Genomic DNA, 22,225 nt, shown 5'->3' on the forward strand with positions numbered 1-22,225 from the left:
ACTCCTTCTAAAAAAAAAAAAAAAACCCAACAAACAAAAAACAATTAAAAAAAGAGAAGTATACTCTAAAGGTTCAGGCCCAACCCTGACCCCTGGTGTTTATGCCCATATTTGACTCTTCAAGTTGTATGGCAGTGGTTTGGGTAATTGTAGGATAATGTTTTGGTTATGTTTAAATTGTTTGGTAATGTTTTGGTTAGGTTGGTGCAAAGGTAATTGCAATTTTGGCCATTACTTTTAATGGCAAAACCACAATTACGTTTCCTCTAACCTGATATTTAACAACATCTCACAACCAGCACCAGCATTAGAAAACACACAGAGCTCCCCGTACTGTTTGTTTGATGTTCTTCTCACACACCAGAGCCCTAGTTTAAACATACTGTAGGGAGATAAGCAAAGGGATATTGAAGAGACCAGAAGACAAAAGCGAGGGATCATGGCTAAGTATATACCTCCACACTTCTCTGTGTTCATGCCTCAGCCTGGTCCAGGCTTCCTCGTTTCCCACCTGGCTTCTGTAATTGTCTCCTAACTGATGTCCGTGCTCCCTGCCTCCTAGCAGAGTCGGAGAGTCTATGTTCCACACCTCGCCAGCAGCCATCCTTGTTGACCTTCTTCAGTTTGGCCACACTATTGCACACTGGTGAGTGTGCAGTGGTATCACACTGTAATTTTAATTTTCATTCCTGGATGTCAAAATAAGTTAAACACCTTTTCATAGGTTTAGTGGCATTTGGATATCCCCGCTTTGTGTGGTGGCTGTTGAAGTCTTTGTTCCATTTTTCTGTTGGTTTCTGTCCTTTTCTTTTTGATTTTAGGGGGTAGTGTTTGTAGTCTAGATATTAGTTGTCACCTAGACATAGCTCAACATCTTTACTCACTCTGTGGCTTGCTCTTAATGTAAAGTTTTGATGAGCGGTGGTTCTTAATTTTATTGCCATTCAATTAATTATTCTTTTATTTTATGATGAATGCTTTCTATTTTCTATTTAAGATTTTTTTGGCTTCCACAAGGACATGAAAGTATTCTTACGAATTAGAAGCTTTATTGTTATAATTTCATATCTAAATGTACAATTGATTTGGAATAGACTGTGTATGTTGTGAGACTACATTCAAGGTTTCTTTCTTTTCTGTATGGACAGCAAATTGACCCAACATCAAATTTTGAACAGGCTATCCTTTCCGTAACGCACAGCAGCAGCACTGCTGTCGTAAAACGATGATGATATGTGGTGCATCTATTTCTGGATTCTAATCTATTTAATTAGCTATTTGTCTGTTCTGTGCCAATGCCACACTATTTAATTCTTAGAGCTTCATATTTTATCTGGACATCTGGCAGTATAGAAGTCCTGCTTTTTTTTCTTTTCTTTTTCAAGACTCTCTTACCTCTACTTGGCATCTTGTATTTCAATATAAATGTTAGAATTAGCTTGTCAAGTTACATTAACATATCTCCCAGGATTTTGATTAGGATATCACTGAAACCACAGATCAATTTGGGGAAGAGCTGACACCTAAAGAATACTGACTTTTCTAAGCCTTGAATAATATCTCCTTTCATCTAGGCTGTTTTAAATTTCTCTCAGCAAAGTAGTAGTGCACGGTGTAACCATCTTCCTCCTCTGTGGTTAGATTTATTCCTTGGTTTTTGATGCTATTGTAAATAATATCTTTTAACAATTTTTATTTTCTATTTGCATATAGAAATATGATTTATTTTACGTATCTACCTTTTATTTATTCATTACTTTGCTAAATTCACTAACTAAGTTGGGTAGTTTGGGTAATGTTTTATACTGTTTACTGACACAACAATGTTATCTGAAAATACAGACAGTTTTGTATCCTCCTTTCCAAAGCTGACATACTTTATTTGTTTATTTTTTTACCTTGTTGCACTGGCTAGAATCTCTAGCACAATATTAAATAGAAGTGGCTAAAGTGTGCATCCTTGTCTTGTTCTTGGTTCTAAGGAAATATATTTTAATATTTTACCAGTAAGTATAGTGTTTGCTGTGGATTTTATTGTTGTTATTATTATTAAGTCCTCTATTGGATTGAAAATGTAAAAAGTAAAGTAGAGGTTCCTCTTCAAAGACTTTCCTCCCCTTCTAATTAGGAATAAATAGTAACTTCTCTTAGGAGCAAAATTTATTCAAAGACCTGTGCTAACATTCCTAAATATCTGCTAGCCGTAATAAAGAAATCAATGTACTTTATGTTCTTACCTCCCACAATTTAGCCTAAATATTTGCCCTGGCATGCTTATATTTGTCCAAGTAAGCATTAGGTCATAGCCTGTTCCTCTTCCTTATTTGAAGGTGTTTTTACCTTTCTCAGTATTCCACAAGTTACTTCCTCCTTCCTTTGTTCTCTTCTGCCTTTGCCTCTTTTAAAAAGTTGCTAGCCGATCAGGACAAATACAGAATGTGAGGTCCCGTTTCAGCCAATGGAAACTGGACACAGCAGTAGGATGGACGTGTCAGGTTATAAATGATCTTGTCTCCTTTGTTTGGCCTACTCTCGTGGCAAAACTGCTGGCGAGTGTACCCTTTCTGCAGAAAGTAAAAATGGCCTTGCTGAGGAAATTAAACTTATATTCAAGTGCTATTTCCTTACAGCATTGGGAAACAAGCATTTCTAACAAAAAAGTTCCCTTCTATTCCTAGTTTTGTAGGAGTTGTTGAAAATCATAAATGAATATTAAATTTTATCAAAGACTTTTTATGGATCTATGGAGATAAACATGATTTTTCTTCTTTATATTGTCAATGTGGTGGCTTACATTAATTTATTTTTAAGTTAAATTATTTTACTAGTACACTTACAAAGAATAGCACAGAAGACAACATTTAAAACCTGTATTAGCTTATAGGATAACTTACAAAGTACAGTGAAGAGATGGAATCTACTGGATGATAAAAATGCTACAAAACACATTTGTCGCTTGTTTTAAAAAATCCAAATGTTGGTAATGTCCAGAAAAATGTAAAATAATTGTTTCTAATTGCTACACAGTTAATTGCTAAAACTTGTTCACTGCAACAAGAGACGGGCATGGAATGAATTCTTCACAGTGGGGTCTTTGCCCTGAATGCAGCCACAGTCACTGCAATAGTGGGTACAGAGCAGCTAAAATGCCAATACAAATCTCACTATCTTTTTGGCTGGATGAACCAGGCAAAGAAGCCTGGGGCAACCAGCACCACCAGAGAGTAAAGGAGGAAATCTGGAAAGAAGAGAGCCAAAGGAGAGCCCCAAACGATGTATAGAAACTCAGCCCAAGTTTATGGCTGATCCCAGAATCATACATGTACAGGGCAAATGAAATCAGTTTGCAGTTAGGGCTTAAAGAACTGAACTGAGATCTGAGGTGCCTGCCACCACATGGATGACAGTAGGAGCCATGCCAAATCAATTGTCTGCTGTAACAGAAACATCAATAGCCCCTGAAGCAAAATCCAGAGTCTCTTCAGTATAACATTAACAATGCTCAAGATATCATCCAGAATGACTTAATTTATTAAAAAAACCACAAAACATGACCCATTGTCAATATCCCCCAGATGTTGAAATTATCAGGAAAATACTTTAAAGCAGCTATTATAACTATATCCAGTGTGGTAAAGGAAAATATTAACTTATGATGAATATACATAGGTAAAAAATAACATCAGCAAAATAAAGCACATTAAAAAAACCAAATAGCAATCTTAAAATAAAAAATTCTGATATCTGAAAATATTCATTGCATAGAAGCAATAGTAGAATGGACTTTATAGAGAAAACATACAGTAAAATTGAAGATAGATCAATAGAAATTATCCAATTACAAGGAGAGAGAAAATAGCCTCAGGGACCTGTGGGACTCTGAAGATCTAGCATATGGGTCATTTGGAGCTGAAGAAAAAGGGGAGGGAATTAAACAGAAAAACATTTGAAAAAAATAAATAATGGCCAAACTTCCTTGATTTGGTGAAAACATAATAGCTTCAAGAAGTTCAGTGAACCAACAATAGATTAAATTAGAGGAAAACTGTTAGGAGTTGAATTGTGTCCCTCAACAGGTATGCTGAAGTCAAAGACGCCAGTGCTTTTCAATGCAAACTTATTTGGAAATAGGGTCTTTACAGATGTAATCAAGTTAAGATGAAGCCATTAAGGTGGGCCCTAATCCCGTATGACTGATGTCCCTCTAAGAAGAAGAAAATCTGGACACAGAGACACACAGGGAGAGCACCACGTGAAGATGGAGGCAGAGATGGAGTCTGCAAGCCAAGAACACCAAGAATTGCCTACATCGCTGGAGCTAGGAGAGAGGCATGGAACAGCTTTAGAGCCTTCAGAAGGAAACAACTCTGCCCACACCTTCATTTTGGACTTCTGGCCACCAGAACTATGAAACAATATATTTTTGTAGTTTTAAGCCACCCAATTTGTGGGACTTTATGACAGCTCTAGGAAACTAATACAAAAACCATGCCTGGGAATGCCGAAATCCAACTTGAAAACCAAAGACAGAGAAAACCCTGAATCTGCCGGAGAAAACTGACACCTGACAGATAGGAAAGCAATAATGATTTGAATTATTATAGATTTATTATTGGAAACTATGGAGACCATAACACAGTGGAACTGCATTTTAAACCTTTTTTTTGAGATGGGGTCTTGCTGTGTTGCCCTGGCTGGCCTTGAACTCCTGGGCTCAAGTGATCCTCCCACCGCAGCCTCCTGAGTAGCTGGGATTATAGGTGTGTGCCACCTCACTGGGCGGAACCATATATTTTCAAGTGTTGAGGGGAAACATACCAGTTAACCCAGAATTCTATATCCAGTGAGAATATCTGGAGAGAAAATATCTGTAGGACATGAAATAAAGACATTCAAATAAACAATAAGAGGATTAGAGGCCCACTCTAGAAAGGCCAGGGGAAGGGGCTCATGATGAAGGGAAATGATATCAGAGGAAAACCCAGGTCTTCAGAAATAAATGAAGAGGCCAGGTGCGGTGGCTCATGCCTGTAATCTCAGCACTTTGGGAAATCGAGGCGGGTGGACCACCTGAGATCATGAGTTTGAGACAAGCCTGGCCAACATGGTGAAACCCCATCTCTACTAAAAATACAAAAATTAGCTGGGCGTGGTGGTGGGTGCCTGTAATCATAGCTACTCGGGAGGCTGAGGCAGGATAATCACTTATACCCGGGAGGCGGAGGTTGCGGTGAGCCAAGATTGCGCCATTGCACTCCAGCCTGGGCGACGAGAGTGAAACTCCATCTCAAAAAAAAAAAAAAATAAAATAAATAAATAATAAATAAATAAATAAATAAAAGAAATAAATGAAAAGCATTAGAAATAGGAAATGTATGGGGAGGCATTAAGGACTATATTTTTTTCCTAGTTTCTTTAAAATACACATCCACTTAAAGCAAAAATTTTTAACATCGTCATGTAGGCTTTATAATGTATATACAATGTGATATATATAATAACTATAACAAGAAAGATCATGAGTGTGGATAAATGCAGGTAATATTGTTGAAGAGTTACTGCATTTTATGTAAAGTGGCACAAAATTAACTCAATGTAGATCATGAAAATATAGGAAGGTATTTTATAGTCCCTAAAGCAACTACAAAGGAAGTAACGCAAAGCTGTGTACCTAAAAATCCAGTAGATGAATTGAAATGAAATTCTAAAATATATTCAAATAATCCAAAAACAAGTCAAGAAGGGGAAATAAGAAAACAATCCAGAGGATAAACAGAAAACAAATAATAAAATAGTAGGCCTAAATACAATTACATGAATAAATATATTAAATGGTAATGGGCCATTCATTCCTACTAAAAGACAGAGATTATTGTAATAAAATTAAGTTATTAATAAAATAAAATTATTGTAATAAAATTAAGTCCCAAGAATATGCTGTCCATAGGCAATGCACTTTATAAGTAAAAACACAAACATTTTGAAAGTAAATGGAAGGAAATAAGTATACCATTCAAACACTAAACACAAGGGAGGCTGCAGTGGCTATATAGTGTGATAAAACAGACTTCAAGACAAGGAGCATTACCAAAAATAAAGAAAAATATTTTATAATTATAAACATGATGCATAGACATAACTATGCAAGTACCTAATACCAGAGCTTCAAAATGCATGAAACAAAAGTTGACAGAATTAGAGAAACAGACAATTCCATGAACATAGTAAAGGATTTAAACACGCTTCTTGTGACAACTGATAGAACAGCTAGACGTAGAAAGCAATGAAGACACAAAGAATCTCTATAACTCAGTCAACCACCTTGACTCAACTGATATTTATAGGGCTTGATATGCCACAATAGGAGAATATACATTCTTTTCAAGTTGATATGGTAAGTCTACCAAAATGCATCATATGCTGGACTGTAAAACATGGCTTGATAAATTTAAATAGATTGCAGTCATACAGAGTATGTTCTCTAACCACAATAAAATAAAATTAAAAGTCAGTAACAAGAAGATATTTAGGAAAATCCCCAGGTTTGGAAATTAAACAACTTACTTCAAAATAATCCATGGGTCAAAGAAGGAATATGAAGAAATATTTTTGATGGAACGATAATAAAAGTATAAAATATATACAAATTTATAAAATGCAGTTAAAACAGAGATTAGAAGAAAATTTATTGCTTAAATAATTGTATTAGAGAATAAATGTAAGTCTAAAATCAAGACCTAGAATTTTACCCTAAGGAGCTAAAAAAAAAATAGAAAGCAATAAAGGAGATAAATAAATACAAATAAGGGCATATATAAAAATAAATAGAAAACAGTTAAACATAGAGAAAATGATGTCAAGAGCTAGTTCTTTGACAAAATTAACAAATTTAATAAACACATATTTAGATTGGTTAACAAAAAGAGAGAAAAAAAGCCATTCATCAATATATAAACGAAAGAGGTATTGTCCTTAATAAGCCTACAAACATTAAAGGACAATAAAACAATATTTTGAACAACTTTATGCCAAACAACATGAAAAGATGGCAATATTTCTTGAAAGACAAACGCTTTCTCTTAGAAGAATAGGTAATCTAAATGACTCTTTTTATTTAAAAGACTAAATTCATAGTTTAAAGTCTTCTCACAGAGAAATTCCAGCCTAAGATGTTCTCACTGGTAAATTATATCAAACATTTAAAGAAGAAATAATAATTATACACAGACATTTCCAGAAAATATAAGAGGAGGAAAACTTCCTGTTGTGGACTGAAACCATGTTTACAGACTGAATGTGTGTGTGTGTCTGTCTCCTTCCACCACCAACCCCCAAGTTCATATGTGAAACTCTAACACTCAAAGTGATGGTATTAAGAGGCGGGGCCTTTGGAGGTCATTACGTTTAGATCAGGTCATGAGGATAGGGTCCTCACGATGGGATTAGTGTCCTTATAAGAGTGCGCTTTCTTTCCTTTTCTCTCTTTCTAACGTGTGGATGCAGCAAGAAGGCAGCCAATAAGGCCCTCACCAGAACCCCATCATGCCAGCACCCTGGGCTCGGACTTCCCAGCTTCGGAACTTTGAGAAACACATATCTGTTGTTTAAGCCACCCAGTCTATGGTGTTTTGTTATAGCAGCCCACGTTGACAAAGACATTTCCCAAATTATTTTAAAGGCCAGATGATACCAAAACCAATACCAATACCACCTATACCAAGACCAGACTAATACAAGAAAACTGAAGACAAATATTCTTTATGAATGTGCATGCAAAAATCCTTGGCAAAATATTAGTAAACCAAATCCAACAATGTATGAAAAGAATGATACATCTTGACCAAGTAGGAAATCAATGGCTTCTATTCCTGATTCTTTATATCTATCCCACGCATGGCAGTAGGGAAGTTTTCATAATATTTTAATCAGACCGTGATGCTTCCCTATTAAAAACACTCCAATGGCTTCTTATCACTCTTGGAGTAATATCCCAACTCTCCTCCGTGGCTTACAAGGCGCTGGCCCTGCCTCTCTCCAGCTTCCTCTTATGCCCCACCCCTCACACACTCACTGTACTCCAGCCACAATGACCTCCCTGCCATGCTGGTTACACTCGGGCCCTCACACTAGCTGCATCCTCTGTCTGGAACATGGATCTAACCAGGTTCTTGCATGTCTGGCTTCTCAGGTCATGTGACGGTGACTCAGAAAGGCCTCCCGGGCCACGGCTAACTAAAGGAGCCCCTTAGTCATGCATATCCTGTAACTGTGTGAGATTTCCTTCACGCTACTTACTGCCCACCGAAATTATATTGTTATTTGTGTGTTTTGTTTTGTCTTCTGACATTGGAATATAAGCTTCATGAGCAAATGCTAGGCCTTCTCTGTCTAATCTTCTAATCTTGTGATCGGATTGATGCCGCTGGCTGACAGTGCATGCATGGGGATTAATCTGCCCAGCTTTGGAAGGCAAAGGCAGAGGGAAGGCGTTGGAGGCTAACAAACACCATGGCTCTAGGCTAGAGTTTAGTATTTGCTCCATCCACTCGATATTGCTGAGAATCTGCTTTTAGGAGTTCTTTGTTTTATTCAGATGTCTAAATATACTCTCTACGTGAGCACCCAAGACTCCAGTTGCTGCTGTTTGTGCTTAACTTCTCTGTGTAACTATCATCTTTTTTTTTTTTTCTGTTAAGTGGGTACCTTTTTATTATTATTATTATTATTATTATTATGATACTTTAAGTTTTAGGGTACATATGCACAACGTGCAGGTTTGTCACATACGTATACATGTGCCATGTTGGTGTGCTGCACCCATTAATGCTAAATGACGAGTAACTATCATCTTAAAAGTGTTCATTGTATCCATCCAGGAAAGAAAATGAACCTGAAAATCCAGCAGAGTGTTCCCTGGGTGCAAAGTGTTTCTAGTTACAGTCATAATAAAGAGAAGGAGATTGATCAATCAATATGGAACTCTCTTGTTTATTTATAGTCACTTTCATTGCATTTCATATGTATTTATTTCTCTTAATTTTTCCCTCCTTATCTTAATAGAGACTTTAATTTTTCTAAGTTTTAACTTTTTTGTCTTTTTTTTTTTTTTTTGAGCCAGAATTTCAGTATGTTGCTCAGGCTGGCCTCAAACTCCTGGCCGTAAGCAATCCTTCCACCTCAGCCTCCCAAGTAGCTGTGACTAACATGTCTTAATTAGCAAAAAGATATGTTTCAAGTTTGAATTTACATAAATTTGAAAAGAATTGCATAAGACTTCAATGCAACATTAACCACAGAAATAAATGTAGAATTTACACTACATATTAAAGGATATTCTTGCACTTAAGTGCCAGGGCAACTTCAATGATTTCTCGCTGAATGTCCTTTATATATTAGTCAGTAAACACAGAAAGCAGGGCAGTTTGGTTCTTACCCTCTTGCATAGAAATGTGAAGACTTGCATGAGTCTTGTAGGAACAGGGTATCATCATTTCACTCATCAAGGTGCAATATGGGACCCCAAAGCCAACATTAGCTTTTATTTGCAAGGAATAAGGGAACCATGCTAAATGAGAGTGACTAGAATAAGCCCAGCCCAGTTGCCATCACTTGTCCATGCACACCACAAGCTCTAACCACTTGATATTTCCAAACAGTATGCTAAGTGTCTGTGGGATGCCTTGGCACCTTTGCACATGCCGTTCCTTCTGCCTGGAAGGACCCTTCCACCCTGAAAAGCATTTTGTCCCCTGTAAAGACCAAGTCCAGTAGCACATCCCCTGTGAAGTCTTCTCTCAGGCCACGGTGCTCTTTTCTTTGTATTCTGTAGTGTTTTGTCCATATTTTGATTAGAACATTTATTGTGTTGTATTGTCTCCTTCCACTAATCTGAGAGTTCTTCTTTCTTTCTTTCTTTTTTTTTTTTTTGAGATGAAGTCTCACTCTTGTTCCCCAGGCTGGAGTGCGATGGCACGATCTCGGCTCACTGCAACCTCCGCCTCCCGGGTTCAAGCGACTCTCCTGCCTCGGCCCCCCGAGTAGCTGGGATTACAGGCGCCTGCCACCATGCCTGGCTAATTTTTGTATTTTTAGTAGAGACAGGGTTTCACCATGTTGGCCAGGCTGGTCTAGAACTCCTGACCTCAGGTGATCCACCTGCCTCAGGCTTCCAAAGTGCTGGGATTACAGGCGTGAGCCACCGCGCCTGGCCATCTGAGAGGTCTTATCTGTCAATCAGCTATGTGTCCTTTCAGTGACTTCTATTTTTACTACAGAGTAGACATTTAATAGACATTTCTTAAATGAAACGGAGAGGCTGTGATCAGTTTGAATATCTGGTATAAATTGTTGATACTCTTCCAGAATTTACTCACAACTGCCTAAGAATAAAGCTGTTCAGTATCAGGCTCTAGAGGCAGACTACCCGGTTCAAATACTGGTTTTGCCATTTACCAGCTGTGTGGCCTTGGGAAATTTACTTAACTTCTCTGTGCCTTAGTTTCCTCCCCTTTAAACAAAGATTATAATCGTGTATACCTCATAGGGGTGTTGTGAGGATTAAGTGAATTGATCATGTAAAATCTTTAGAACACTGCTTGGCATAGTAGGCCCTTTATAAACCCCATAACCTACTATTAGTAGGTTCCAGGAACTGGAAATACCCAGATGAATTAGATGTGATTTCCTTTTCTTCAACGTCTTCTGGGAAAGACAGACGTGGAAATAAAAGGAACCTGGCAACACCATGGTAGAGTCTGTACAAGTGCTTTGTTCCTAAGGCCTGGGGTGGGGGAGTCCAGGAGCACCCCATATGGGAAGTGGTAGTTTAGCTGAGATTTGATGGATGAGTGGTAATTGCTGGGTGGATTAGGTGGGGATGTGCATTTTAGACAAATATAAGTAAAGACAAAATGTATGAAAGACAGGCTGGGGGTGGTAGCTCATGCCTGTAATCCCAGCACTTTGGGAGGTCGAGGTGGGCGGATCACATGAAGTTGGGAGTTCAAGACCAGCCTGACCAACATAGAGAAACCCCATCTCTACTAAAAATACAAAATTAGCTGGGTGTGGTGGGGCAGGCCTGTAATCCCAGCTACTTGGGAGGCTGAGGCAGGAGAATCACTTGAACCCAGGAGGGGGAGGTTGCAGTAAGCCAAGATCACACCAGTGCACTCCAGCCTGGGTGACAGAGTAAGACTCTGCTTAAAAAAAAAAAAAAATCTATATATCTATACATATATATTTTATGCAAAACTGTCCATTCAGCCCCTAAATTGTACTACAGTTCCCAGGGTCCAGGTGTCAATGTCATAGCTCCTCTGCAGAGCATTCAAGGTCTTCTTTGATCAGGCATTGCTTACCATTATGTCAGTTAAGGATGTATTTGGCTCCATGCAAGGAGAAGTCTGGCTTTTCTGGGACTTTTCTCCCAGGAAGAAAATGCAAAGTCCTGCAAGGAGAAGGCTTTTTTGGCCTGTTGCTTTCTTCCTGCCTGGAATTTGGACTTGAGGCTTTAACAGAGGAGGATGAGGCCATCTGCTAAGGATGGTGCAGTGGCAGGCCTGGAGAGCTGGGAGCCCTGGGGGCTCACTCAGCAGCAGCACTGCCTGGATAACCTCCCACTGGACATCTTGTTTGTGAGAAATATCAGAGACAGCCAGACTTCCCCTTGCATGGAGCCAAATACATCTTTAAATGACATAATGGTAAGCAACGCCTGATCAAAGAAGGCCTTGAATGCTCTGCAGAGGAGCTATGACATTGACACTTGGACCCTGGGAACTGTAGTACAATTTAGGGGCTGAATGGACAGTTTTGCAGCAACATAAACCTTGGTTCAAATCTCCTTCAGCCAGTTACACACTGTTTAACTTGAGACATCAGTTATCCTCAGCCTGAGCCTTATCAGGGGGACATGAGATGAGGCATATTTTAGATCAATAACTCCAACTGCAGCACGTGGGATGGAAGGGAGGTGGCCCAGAGCAGCGGGCTGGGGAGAGTTTGCCAGTATTCTACCAGAACAAAATCAGTCTTAACCAAAGCTTCGGAAATCATTTCAGAACTTAAAGTGGATTCTAGTTGACGTTTTTAGCCAAAATCATTCTGATGGGGCTGGATTTTCCAAACATTCTCTGACACTTAAAACACCGTTATGACTAAATGTCTTAGAATAGGTTCCTCTAAAGTCCTTCAGAAGAGAGAAGCCTTTCCCCCTCATACAAAATAAATTCTTGTGACATCTTTTATTATCTCTAGGAATGCAGGGAAGAGTTCAGAAATAATTGATGAGCATAGCCAGGACTTAAGAAACAAATTAAGATTCATTATTCCATTCTAGCGGTGCTATCAGTGTTTTAGAATCTGTTGATAACCAATGCTAGGAGGAAGTTTAAGTACAAGTCTATTTCCCTCACGTCCACTTCAAAGCTCTGACGAAGCTCTTCTGGGAAGCCTGGGAGAGGGTTAATTAAGCCCAGGAAGGGGGTGGTATGATTTAATAGATAATAAAAAATCTTTGCTCTCATATGTCTAATTATGTTTTCTTGTCAAGGATGCTTGAAAGCTCTAAGTCAGAGATGATCTACTCTGAAAAATAAAGGAAGAAATCCTCTCCAAAGCAAGTTCCTTTGGTGGCAGCACGTTTCCATCAATAATAGGCTGATGAGGGTAATCTAAGGCTCAGGTGGAGGATAACTGATCTCTCAAATTTATAAAACTATTAACTGGCCAAGCTGGGATTAGAATCCAGGTTTCTATGACTGTAAAACTGTACTTTTAACCTAAATTATACCCCATCCACTCTCATGACCTAGGCCTCCCTGCCCCTCAATCACATGGTTTGGAGGTTATAGCTTCAAAAGCTCAGGTCTGGCAGGGAGGCAGCCAAATGGGTGGTGATGACTTTCTTTTTTCTTTCTTTTTTAGAGACAGGGTCTCGCTCTGTCACCCAGGTTGGAGTGCAGTGGGCATGATCCCAGCTCACTACAACCTCTGCCTGTCAGGCTCAAGAAATCCTCCCACATCAGCCTCTCCAGTAGCTGGGACCACAGGCACACACCGCCAGGCTCAGCTAAATTTTTTTTTTTTTTTAGTAGAGATGGGGTTTCGCCATGTTGCCCAGGCTGGTCTTGAACTTCTGGAGTCAAGTGATTCACCTGCCCTAGCCTCCCTAAGTGCTGGTATTATAGGTGTGAGCTACCTTGCCTGTCCAAATAAGTGGTGCCGACTTTCTACATGTCCTTTAGGAGAGAACTTTGAGGACCCTCCTAACCCCTGGCAAAGGCGACACTTTTAGGAGTGGAGAAGGGCCTTTGTAGACAACACAGACTATTCACTACTCCAGCAAGCTGCCCAGCCCCTTGCAAATCATGAAGATGGGATAAACCATTAGGCTTCATTATCTATTTAAATCAAACAATATTTAACCCAACCAGGGATATTCTAGGGCTTACTGATTCACCTATCCCAGGAACCTGATAGTTTTAGAATCTCTGAAACTGGTCTAGAAGGCTACATTTAAGATTTGATGCCCTTGCTCAAGGGTCACATGCATGGGAAGAGCTGTGGAGAAACTGGAAGGCTCTGATCACAACTGTTCTCTTCCTTCTCCCACATGAAGGGCAGAGGGAAAGGCTGTCCTTCTCGCAGCATGGGTTCTGAATCAGAAGAGGCTACTGCGTGCAGTGCAATGAAAAGTGTGTTAGTACTGTCTGGAGGGACTTGATCAAGATCCCCGAGTTGCAACCCCTGGAGAACATGGCTCCCTTCTAAGACCATGACAGCCATAGATTGAGCAGCAGAGTCCAGGGCTCCATGAATGGAGGGAAAGAGGAGGGCTGGTTCACAGTCAGCCCTTTCACTTTGTTACTTGGGCTTTTTTTCAGGGCCCACAGCACTCACCTCGGCCTGCCAGATGGGGTTCACGGTGTTGCCTATGATCTTGGATCTCCTCTCTTGTCCATGGTGAGGGAGGGCGGGGAAGATGCTGTGCTTCCCAGGCTGAATGGAAATCTTCAGATAAGGGTCTGGGTTGAAAAACATCCCTTTCTTCAACCCCATGGCTTGGAAATCTATAAAATAAAGGATACTTTAATTTAAATATGTTTTAGGGAGGTTAACGACTGGCATTTGGTAACTACACCTTTCATGAGAGGACCATTGGCCCTTATGAACTAGATCTCTAGTGTTACTCAGGCAGGTAAATGGGCTGGGGTGAAGGAGTGAGGGTCACCCCAGGAAACGTGGGTAGCACAGGGAAAGTCCAAATTTGGAAATGTGATGGGTCCGGGTGTAAAATTCCTCTGCAAGGTGGAGACATTAATAAAATAGGGGTTGTAGTCTCATGATATATGTGGGCCTCACTGAGTAAGGTGAGAGAGTTGGCAGAAATAAAGAGAGAGGAGAGGATGAAAAGAGCACAGAACGTGGACAATGGAGGAAAGAACAAATAAGACCTGGTCTCCATGGGGCTGAGTGCAGTCAATGAGGAGAGTTCTGAGAAACCCTGCTGCCAGGGAGGGCAGGGCTTTGAAAACTGAGCTGTTCTGTTTAATTGAAGATATCCGACCATGTACAATTTCATGCTGCACAAGGAGAGACAGAAAGAGTGTGTGTGCACAAGATCATTTAAGGCAACGGTTTATAGTTGGATAATTTGAAATCACATTATATTTATCAGAAATATATTTATGATGTCAAGGAATATAATTTTTTTTTTTGAGATGGAGTCACCCAGGCTGAAGTGCAGTGGTTGGATCTTGGCTCACTGCAAACTCCGCCTCCCGGGTTCAAGCATTTCTTCCTGCCTCAGCCTCTCGAGTAGCTGGGATTACAAGTGCCTATCACCATGCCTGAAGAATTTTTGTATTTTTAGTAAAGACAAATTTTTGCCGTGTTGGCCAGGCTGGTTTTGAACTCCTGACCTCAGGTGATCCGCCCGCCTTGGCCTCCCAAAGTGTTGGGATTACAGGTGTGAGCCACTATGCCCAGCCAAGGAATATAATTTTTAAAGCTTTTCTATTGTTGAAGTATTTTTCAAACAAAATTATTTACATTTATACACAAGTGAAACAAATGGAGGTACAGATACACAGGATCAGGGATTCCCAGTCATGGTTTAAGTTGTGAGGGGTTTCAATAATTTGTTACTGATGAAAAAGCACAGATGTTTTCATATGCACTTATTTAAAAGTTATTTTGAGTTGATCCAAGGTTATCCCCTTAATAAAATTATTCCTACTCTCTGGCATGATAATGTATTACTGCTCTGTGAAAGGGCCATATATTCAAAATGGCCCCCAAATGCCAAAGGAGTTGAGAAACCAAAGAAGGAGGCAGACAAATCCAGTTTGTCAGTAAAAGGAGTTTTATTAGGGAACTCACAGACAAGCATGGTCTTGGGCTGTAGGAGACTGGTAGATCTCTGCACTGTTACTCCCTAGACCCAGGGCTTATGTACCATAGGGAAGGGGTACATAAGCCCTTGCTCTGTGCAAGACAATGAAAGGCAGCCCTCCAGAACAGGCAGGAATGCTGCATGCATCACAGCCTATTATTTCTGCCATAACATCAAGGTTGACATGTTCTTATACTAGAGACAGTGGATAAAGTAGGAAGAGGAGGTATGCTCAGGACTGGGGGGTGATCAGAAGTCAACACAGCGGATTCACATCCACAATGGAGTCACTTTTGCCCCACAATTGCGAATGAAAGAAAAAAGGCAGGAAGTACAAGCACCACAGAAATTTGCAAAACCCAGGCCACATCTGCAGGAATGTGTGTAGACAGAAGTTAACATAGCAGCCTGAGACTACTCAACTGCTTATAAGGTTGGATCTTGGCTAATGTCTAGAAACTTGGATTTCAGGAGGGCTCCTACCTTCCCAGAACTGGTAAGAGTGGCTCACTGTGCCTAAAGTGTTTGTGTAAATGATGTGGCTTATGGTGAACATTGATTTCCTTCTGGGAGGCTGGAAGTTTGGTGTGGGCTAAGCAGAAGATGCACACATGACCAGCACCACCTCCACTGTCCCCCAACCCCCATCTAGTAGAAACCCTGTCTCTAGTCTCTAAGAAGCTTCCCTGGTAGACAGCATTTCCATGTGCTGTCACAGTTCACACGGAGGGGATGAAGCATGTCTGTGTAACTCCACCGGAAGAGGCCCATTGGAAGCTTGCTCCTGGCTTCCTCCAGACTTTGCCCTAAGCACCTTTTCCCTTAGCTGATTTTGCTAAGTATCCTTTCACTGTAATAAGTCATACCATGAGTATAACTAGATGCTGAGTCTTGTGAGTCCTCCTAGCAAATTGTTGAACCTGGGGGTGGTCTTGGAGACCCTGACTTATTAGAGTTTGAAAGACATATATATATATATATAAAACATTCATCATAAAATAGTGACTACCATTGCCTCCACACCACCTACTGTTTATTTGTTATCTACTAAATTCTGGGAACCATTCTAAGCACTTAAAATACATTTTCTGATTTAATCCTGACCACAAACTCCACAAGGTACAGATTATATCCTTAATACAAGGAAGAGAAAATGAAGGCTTACAGACTGTCAGGGCTGGTTGACATCAGAGATGAGATTTGAACCCGCCTCTCTGATTCCAAAGTCTGTGCTTTTGTTTGTTTGGTTTTTTTAAGATGGAGTTTCACTCTTGTTGCTCAGGCTGGAGTGCAATGGTGTAATCTTGGCTCACTGCAACCTCCACCTCCCGGGTTCAAGCAATTCTCCTGCCTCAACCTACCAAGTAGCTGGGATTACAGGTGCTCACCACCACCCCTGGCTAATTTTTTGTATTTTTAGTAGGGATAGGGTTTCATCAGGTTGGCCAGCTGGTCTTGAACTCTTGACCTAGGGTGATCTACCTCGGCCTCCCAAAGTGCTGGGATTACAGGTGTGAGCCACTGTGCCTGGCCCAAAGTCTGTGCTTTTAACCAATCTGTTATATTGTCTTTTTATAAAAATGTCAACTTCGGCATAGGTTAAATTCTTGAATATAAATGAGTCTTTTTCGATACACTTTGTTCTGTTCTATCAAACAACTTGTCCATATCTGCACCAACATGTCTTTATCAAACGTTTGATAGCTGCTAAATTAAGTCACTCTTATTGTTCTTATTTTTTTAAAAAGATAACACCTTTCTTTATCACTCAGCCATTTATTGTTCCAGATGAGTCTTATTAAATTTTAATAACTCCTTTCAAAATACTTAGATTTTGATTAGAACTGCATTGAATTTATACCTTAGCTTTGGGAGAATTAGTAGCTTTAGAAAACGGAGACTTCCACTCAAGAGCACGTTTCTTCATTTGTACAGGTCTTCTTTCCTGTCATTCAGCAAATGTTTACACTTTTCTTTATAAAGACTTACATATTTAATTTCAGTCTAAATACTCACTGAGATATACGTTTCATGGAATAAAAGTACTTGAAAACTGTTGCAATACGAGGTATAATTTAAAAGGCACTGGACTGGTAGTCATTTGAGAACACTCGTTGAAATTTGTCACTTTGAGTAAACCAATTTAACTCTTTCAGGTCTTAATGTTTTCCCCTATAAGACTGTTGGAAGAAATGTCCATAAGAGCACATAGAGTTCTAGAATTTTCCAAAAGTAAATGCTACATTAAAGGAGAATAGTTAATTTCCTCTCATTTTTGCCTGTATTTTTTGGTTCTGGTGATAAACAAATGTACATTTATTATACTTAAAAATATAGAATGAAAAATAGAATTTTAAAGTTATTTCAAATAACTAATCGAAACAATTATTTATTTCAAGTAAGTACCCCCTCCTCACCAGTGGCAACCTTTGCCAAACCTTATTGCCTCCTAGTATTTTTCTTTGCGTAGTTGAGAACATACTGCATATTCATTACTGCATCCAAGATTTTTCTTTTGACTTGCATCATATGTGTAAGAGACCAGAATATATCACCCCATTATATGTGAGAGCCTGGGAAACAACATCCCAAAATCTGTGACTTTGGAATAAGGATTATCTTGAGCTGAAGACAACTGAGAAGAAGTAGATAAAAGAAAAGCTCTTTGCCCTCTTGCTATTTTCCCAAAAGCAGGGCATGAATTTACAAAAGTGTCCCACTTCTGCTCTCTACCAGGGGGATTAAAGGTTGATCACCAGAGATGACTTCAGACCAGGACTGACCAGGAGACAGCACCAGACGAGTCTGCATAATAAACTGTACTAAACAGCATCTATCTACCATACCATAGCCTTCCCAGAAGTTGCTGCTCCTGAAGACTCAAAGTCCTTTTCCTTTGCCCCGTCACTTCACTAAAAATTGTACTGTTCTTTGTTGAAGACATTATATAAGCTGAAATTCTAAGCCACTTCTTTGAGATTTACTCATTTTCCCGGGTATCTCCTGTGTATACATGAGATACACATGTTAATAACTTCCGTTTGTTTTTCTCTTGTTAATCTATCTTCTGTTACAGGGGGTCCTCAGCCAAGAACTTATGAAACCCAGAGGAAACATAATTTCCCACGCCAACAACATCATAAGGATGTTCTCATGCCTTTTAGAACATTTTGTATACACAATTCTTAAGGGTATATAGTATTTAATAATTTGGCTCTACAGTAATTTATTGAACCAAGCCCTGATTTTGAATGTTTAAGTTGTCTCCAATATATTTGTAAATAAATCTTTGTTTGCATTTCTGATTTTTTCAGTTAGAATGCTAAAAGTGCACTTCATTGAAAATTAAAGTGACAATATTTACCAAGAAAATGTATTACCTCCAGGAAGTGGTAAAAACTGAAAATATAAATAGATTTGACAAGTGAAGCATTTGCGTGAGCAATCTTGCTTTGATATGTTCATTGTGCTCTTGGAGCTTTCTAAGAAGGCAATTCCATGATCTACTTTCTGGTTATTTCTCCTATTAAACCCTAAAAAGAAAATCAGTCCTTTTATATTGCAATGTCTCCAATTCTTGAGTTTTCTTGGATTTTATCTCTGTATGCTGGAGTACATGCTCACATATTATTTTAAAGTGAGGTGTAAGGGTGGTAGTCTTTGAGACCTTATAAACTTGAGGGTGTTCCTCTTGCCTTCCCACATAAATGAAAATCTGGTGGACATGGAAATCTTGGGTAAAAAAATTCTTCCCTTAGAACTTGTGAAATGGGAGAGTTTCCTGACCCTCCTCACAGGACATGCAACAGGGGCATGGCTCGTATGCTCAAACCCCTTACGGGGGAGCATGCAGACGGGCAGGTGCAGGAGCCAGGGTGAGTGCTTTCAGGCTCCAGCCCTGCGGTAGTATCTCAGGGAGGACTCCTGAAACCCCAGTGGGTGAGTTACAGTGCTCCTTTAGCTCTGCCGTCTGTGGCTGGCTTAAGTGTTAACCAACTCATTGCTCTCTTGGTATCTGGATCCTTGTCCGGCGTTCAGGAAGAATCAGATCACACACCGACTTGAAGGATGGTAAATGCAGGGGTTTTAGTGATTGGTGGAGGTAGCTCTCAGCAGGATGAATGGGGAGCTGGAAAGACGATGGAGTGGGAAGATGATCTTCCCCTGGAGTTTGGCTGTCCCTTGGCCAATCTCCTCTTCGACCTTCCCCAACTGAACTCCTCTCAACATTCAGATGCTCCTTCTCTTCTCTCCTTCTCTGCCGTGCCACTCTTCTGTTGCTCTGTTCTTCTGCTCATCTGCTTGTGGAGCCTGGGGTATGGGGCCTATATGGGTACAAGATAGAGGGGCATGGCGGGCCAAAAGGCAACATTTGGGTGTGAAAACAGGAATGCCTGTTCCCATTTAGGGCCGTTGGTTTCCAGGATTGAGGGAGAGGCCTTTGCTGGGGAACTGCCCTCTTCTACGCATTATTTCCCTGTCTCCTGTCTGTATCACTTGGTAGGCTTTGCTTCATTATTTTGGCATCTCAGAAGACAAGTCTGAGATTAGCGTGAGGATTGTTCTTTCATATGTATCATGCATTTTCAGCCCAGATGTCTACTGTGGCTATATTTGAAAAAAAAACAAACAAAACTTTTTAAATGAGGTTTGTCTAGGTGTTGGTCTCTTCATATACATTTCTTTTTCTGAGCACCTGATGGTCTTCTTTAATTTAAATACTCAAAATTATCTTCAGCTTAAGAAGTTTTCTTCTATTACTGCTTCTGTTCAGTTTGTTCTGATTTCTTCATCAAAAACACTGCTTATGTGTTGGCTCTGTATGTGCCATTCATCTTTTTTTTCTCTCATCCTTTTCAGGCTTTGCCCTTCATTGATGCCTTCTGGGAGAGACTCTCAAGTCACTCTGTCATATCACTGATTCCCTTTCTGTAGTGGTGATTGTGCTCTGTACTGTTTTTGAAGGCTTTTAATTCTGTGATTGTACTTTTTAAATTTATTTTAAATCTCTTCTTGACTGTGGTAGACAGAATAAGGACCCCACATAGATGTTCACATCCTAATCCTTGGAGCCTATGAATATGTTACCTTACATGGTAAAAGGGACTCTGCAGAGTGATTTAAGTTAAGGATCTTACAGTACAGAGATTTATCCTGGACTGTCCAGGTGGGTGCAATGTAATCACTGAGTCCTTGTCATATGGAGGCAGGAAGAGCAAAGTGAAGAGAAGGCAATGTGATGAGAGAAGCAGAGATTGGAGCAATGTAGCCATGAGCCAAAGAATGCTGGCAGCCCCTAGAAGCTGAAAGAGCAAGGGATGGATTTGCACCAGAGCCCTCAGAAGGAACCAGCCTGGCTGACAGCTTGATTTTAGTCCCTTAACATTCACTCTGGACTTCTGACCTCCAGAACAGTAAGAGTACATTTGTGTTGTTTAAGCCACTAAGTTGGTGGCAATTTGTTACAGCAGCAAGAGAAAGCAAATACACTTGACTTTCTAAATTTTTATTTTTGCAAGCTTTAAAAAACTCCCTTATCATCTTTTCTCATCTTTGATCTCTTAGTTAATATGCTCTGTACTTCCCTCTATTTTGTTGAGGGTACAAGTAGTAGATGAGTGATAAATGTTTTACTTTTCTTTAGTAGGTATCTGTCAATAGAATAGTTTCTTTTTCTCTTGAGTATTATAGTCTTCAACTTTTTGATAGGGTAGAGAATTATCTCCACATATTGTTCAAGTTAAAATTTCTGTTGTTTACTTATGAGCATGTCATGCAGTCCTGGCATTTGTCCATCTTTAGTGAGCTTGGTTGTCCAACTGGTTGTTGCTGGAATCCTTAGCTCTGCTCTTATACTCAGAGCTGAGCAGCATGGAGTAAATTTTTGAAATTTTGTTGGCTTTGCTGATCTTTCTGTCTTGTCTTTTTTTGAGGCATGGAATTTATTTTTATTTTATTTTAGTCTTTTGAAGTAGGGTCTTGTTCTGTTGCCCAGCCTGGAGTATAGTGGCACAATTAGATCTCACTGTAGCCTCTAACCTGTGGGCTCAAGTGATCCTCCTGCCCCAGCCTCCTGAGTAGCTGGGACTACAGGTACATGCTACCATGGCTGGCTAACTTTTTTTTACTATTTGTAGAGATGGGATCTTGTTATATTACCCAGGTGGTCTCAAACTCCTGGGCTCAAGCAATCCTTCTTCCTTGGCCTCCCAAAGTGCTAGGATTATAGGTATGAGCCACCATGCCTGGCTGCATGGAATTTATTTTGATAGTTTCAACAGTATTTGCTTTTTGTCCTAGGCAGACATAGTGAATGCAACATACATATACATAGCCAACTACTGAGCATTATATGTCCATGACCATTCCAAGCTTGCTCTGCTAGCTACTAACTTTATATCCCTAGTCACTTTCCTATGCTGGGAATTGTCGTCTTGGAATAAATGTAAGAAAAATGATGTGTATGGGGACTGCAGGAGATGAACCAACCCTGATCACCTTATAAAATAGCTTTGTGAACCAAGTTGGGGTGGTGGGGGGGGCTTCCTCCTATGGTAGGTCTGTGAGTCCATGTCTTCATGGCAGAGGCAAAGCAGAGATGAAGGAATAGAGACTGTCCCATTCCCAGCCCTGCCCTGCTCACCATGCATGGCATTCCTCTTGGGCTTCAGGACTTGGACTTCACTGGACCTTTGGTTAGTGACAATTCCTCTTGGTTTCTGGCACATAGTTGTGCAGTATTCCTGGTTTCTACTGTTTTTGAAGGTTGGTACTAATCATTGTTATTTCTTAAGCATCTCAATAGGAGTTGCTAGCTTTTGCCTTAGA

General features: G+C 39.9%; 1 protein-coding gene across 7 annotated transcripts in view; it reads right to left on the bottom strand.

Annotated features, from left to right (window-relative positions):
• HECW1 (HECT, C2 and WW domain containing E3 ubiquitin protein ligase 1) overlaps window positions 1–22,225 on the bottom strand; it is a 462,565-nt gene that overhangs the window by 144,099 nt on the left and 296,241 nt on the right. For all 7 annotated transcript variants that reach the window (XM_032758252.2, XM_032758254.2, XM_032758251.2 and 4 more), the window contains one exon: window positions 13,903–14,072. In XM_032758252.2, the coding sequence (XP_032614143.1) occupies window positions 13,903–14,072 (170 nt within the window). The remainder of the gene's footprint in view (window positions 1–13,902; window positions 14,073–22,225) is intronic.

This window comes from Hylobates moloch, unplaced genomic scaffold, assembly GCF_009828535.3.
Source record: "Hylobates moloch isolate HMO894 unplaced genomic scaffold, HMol_V3 SCAFFOLD_1, whole genome shotgun sequence".
Classification (NCBI taxonomy): Eukaryota; Metazoa; Chordata; class Mammalia; order Primates; family Hylobatidae; genus Hylobates; species Hylobates moloch.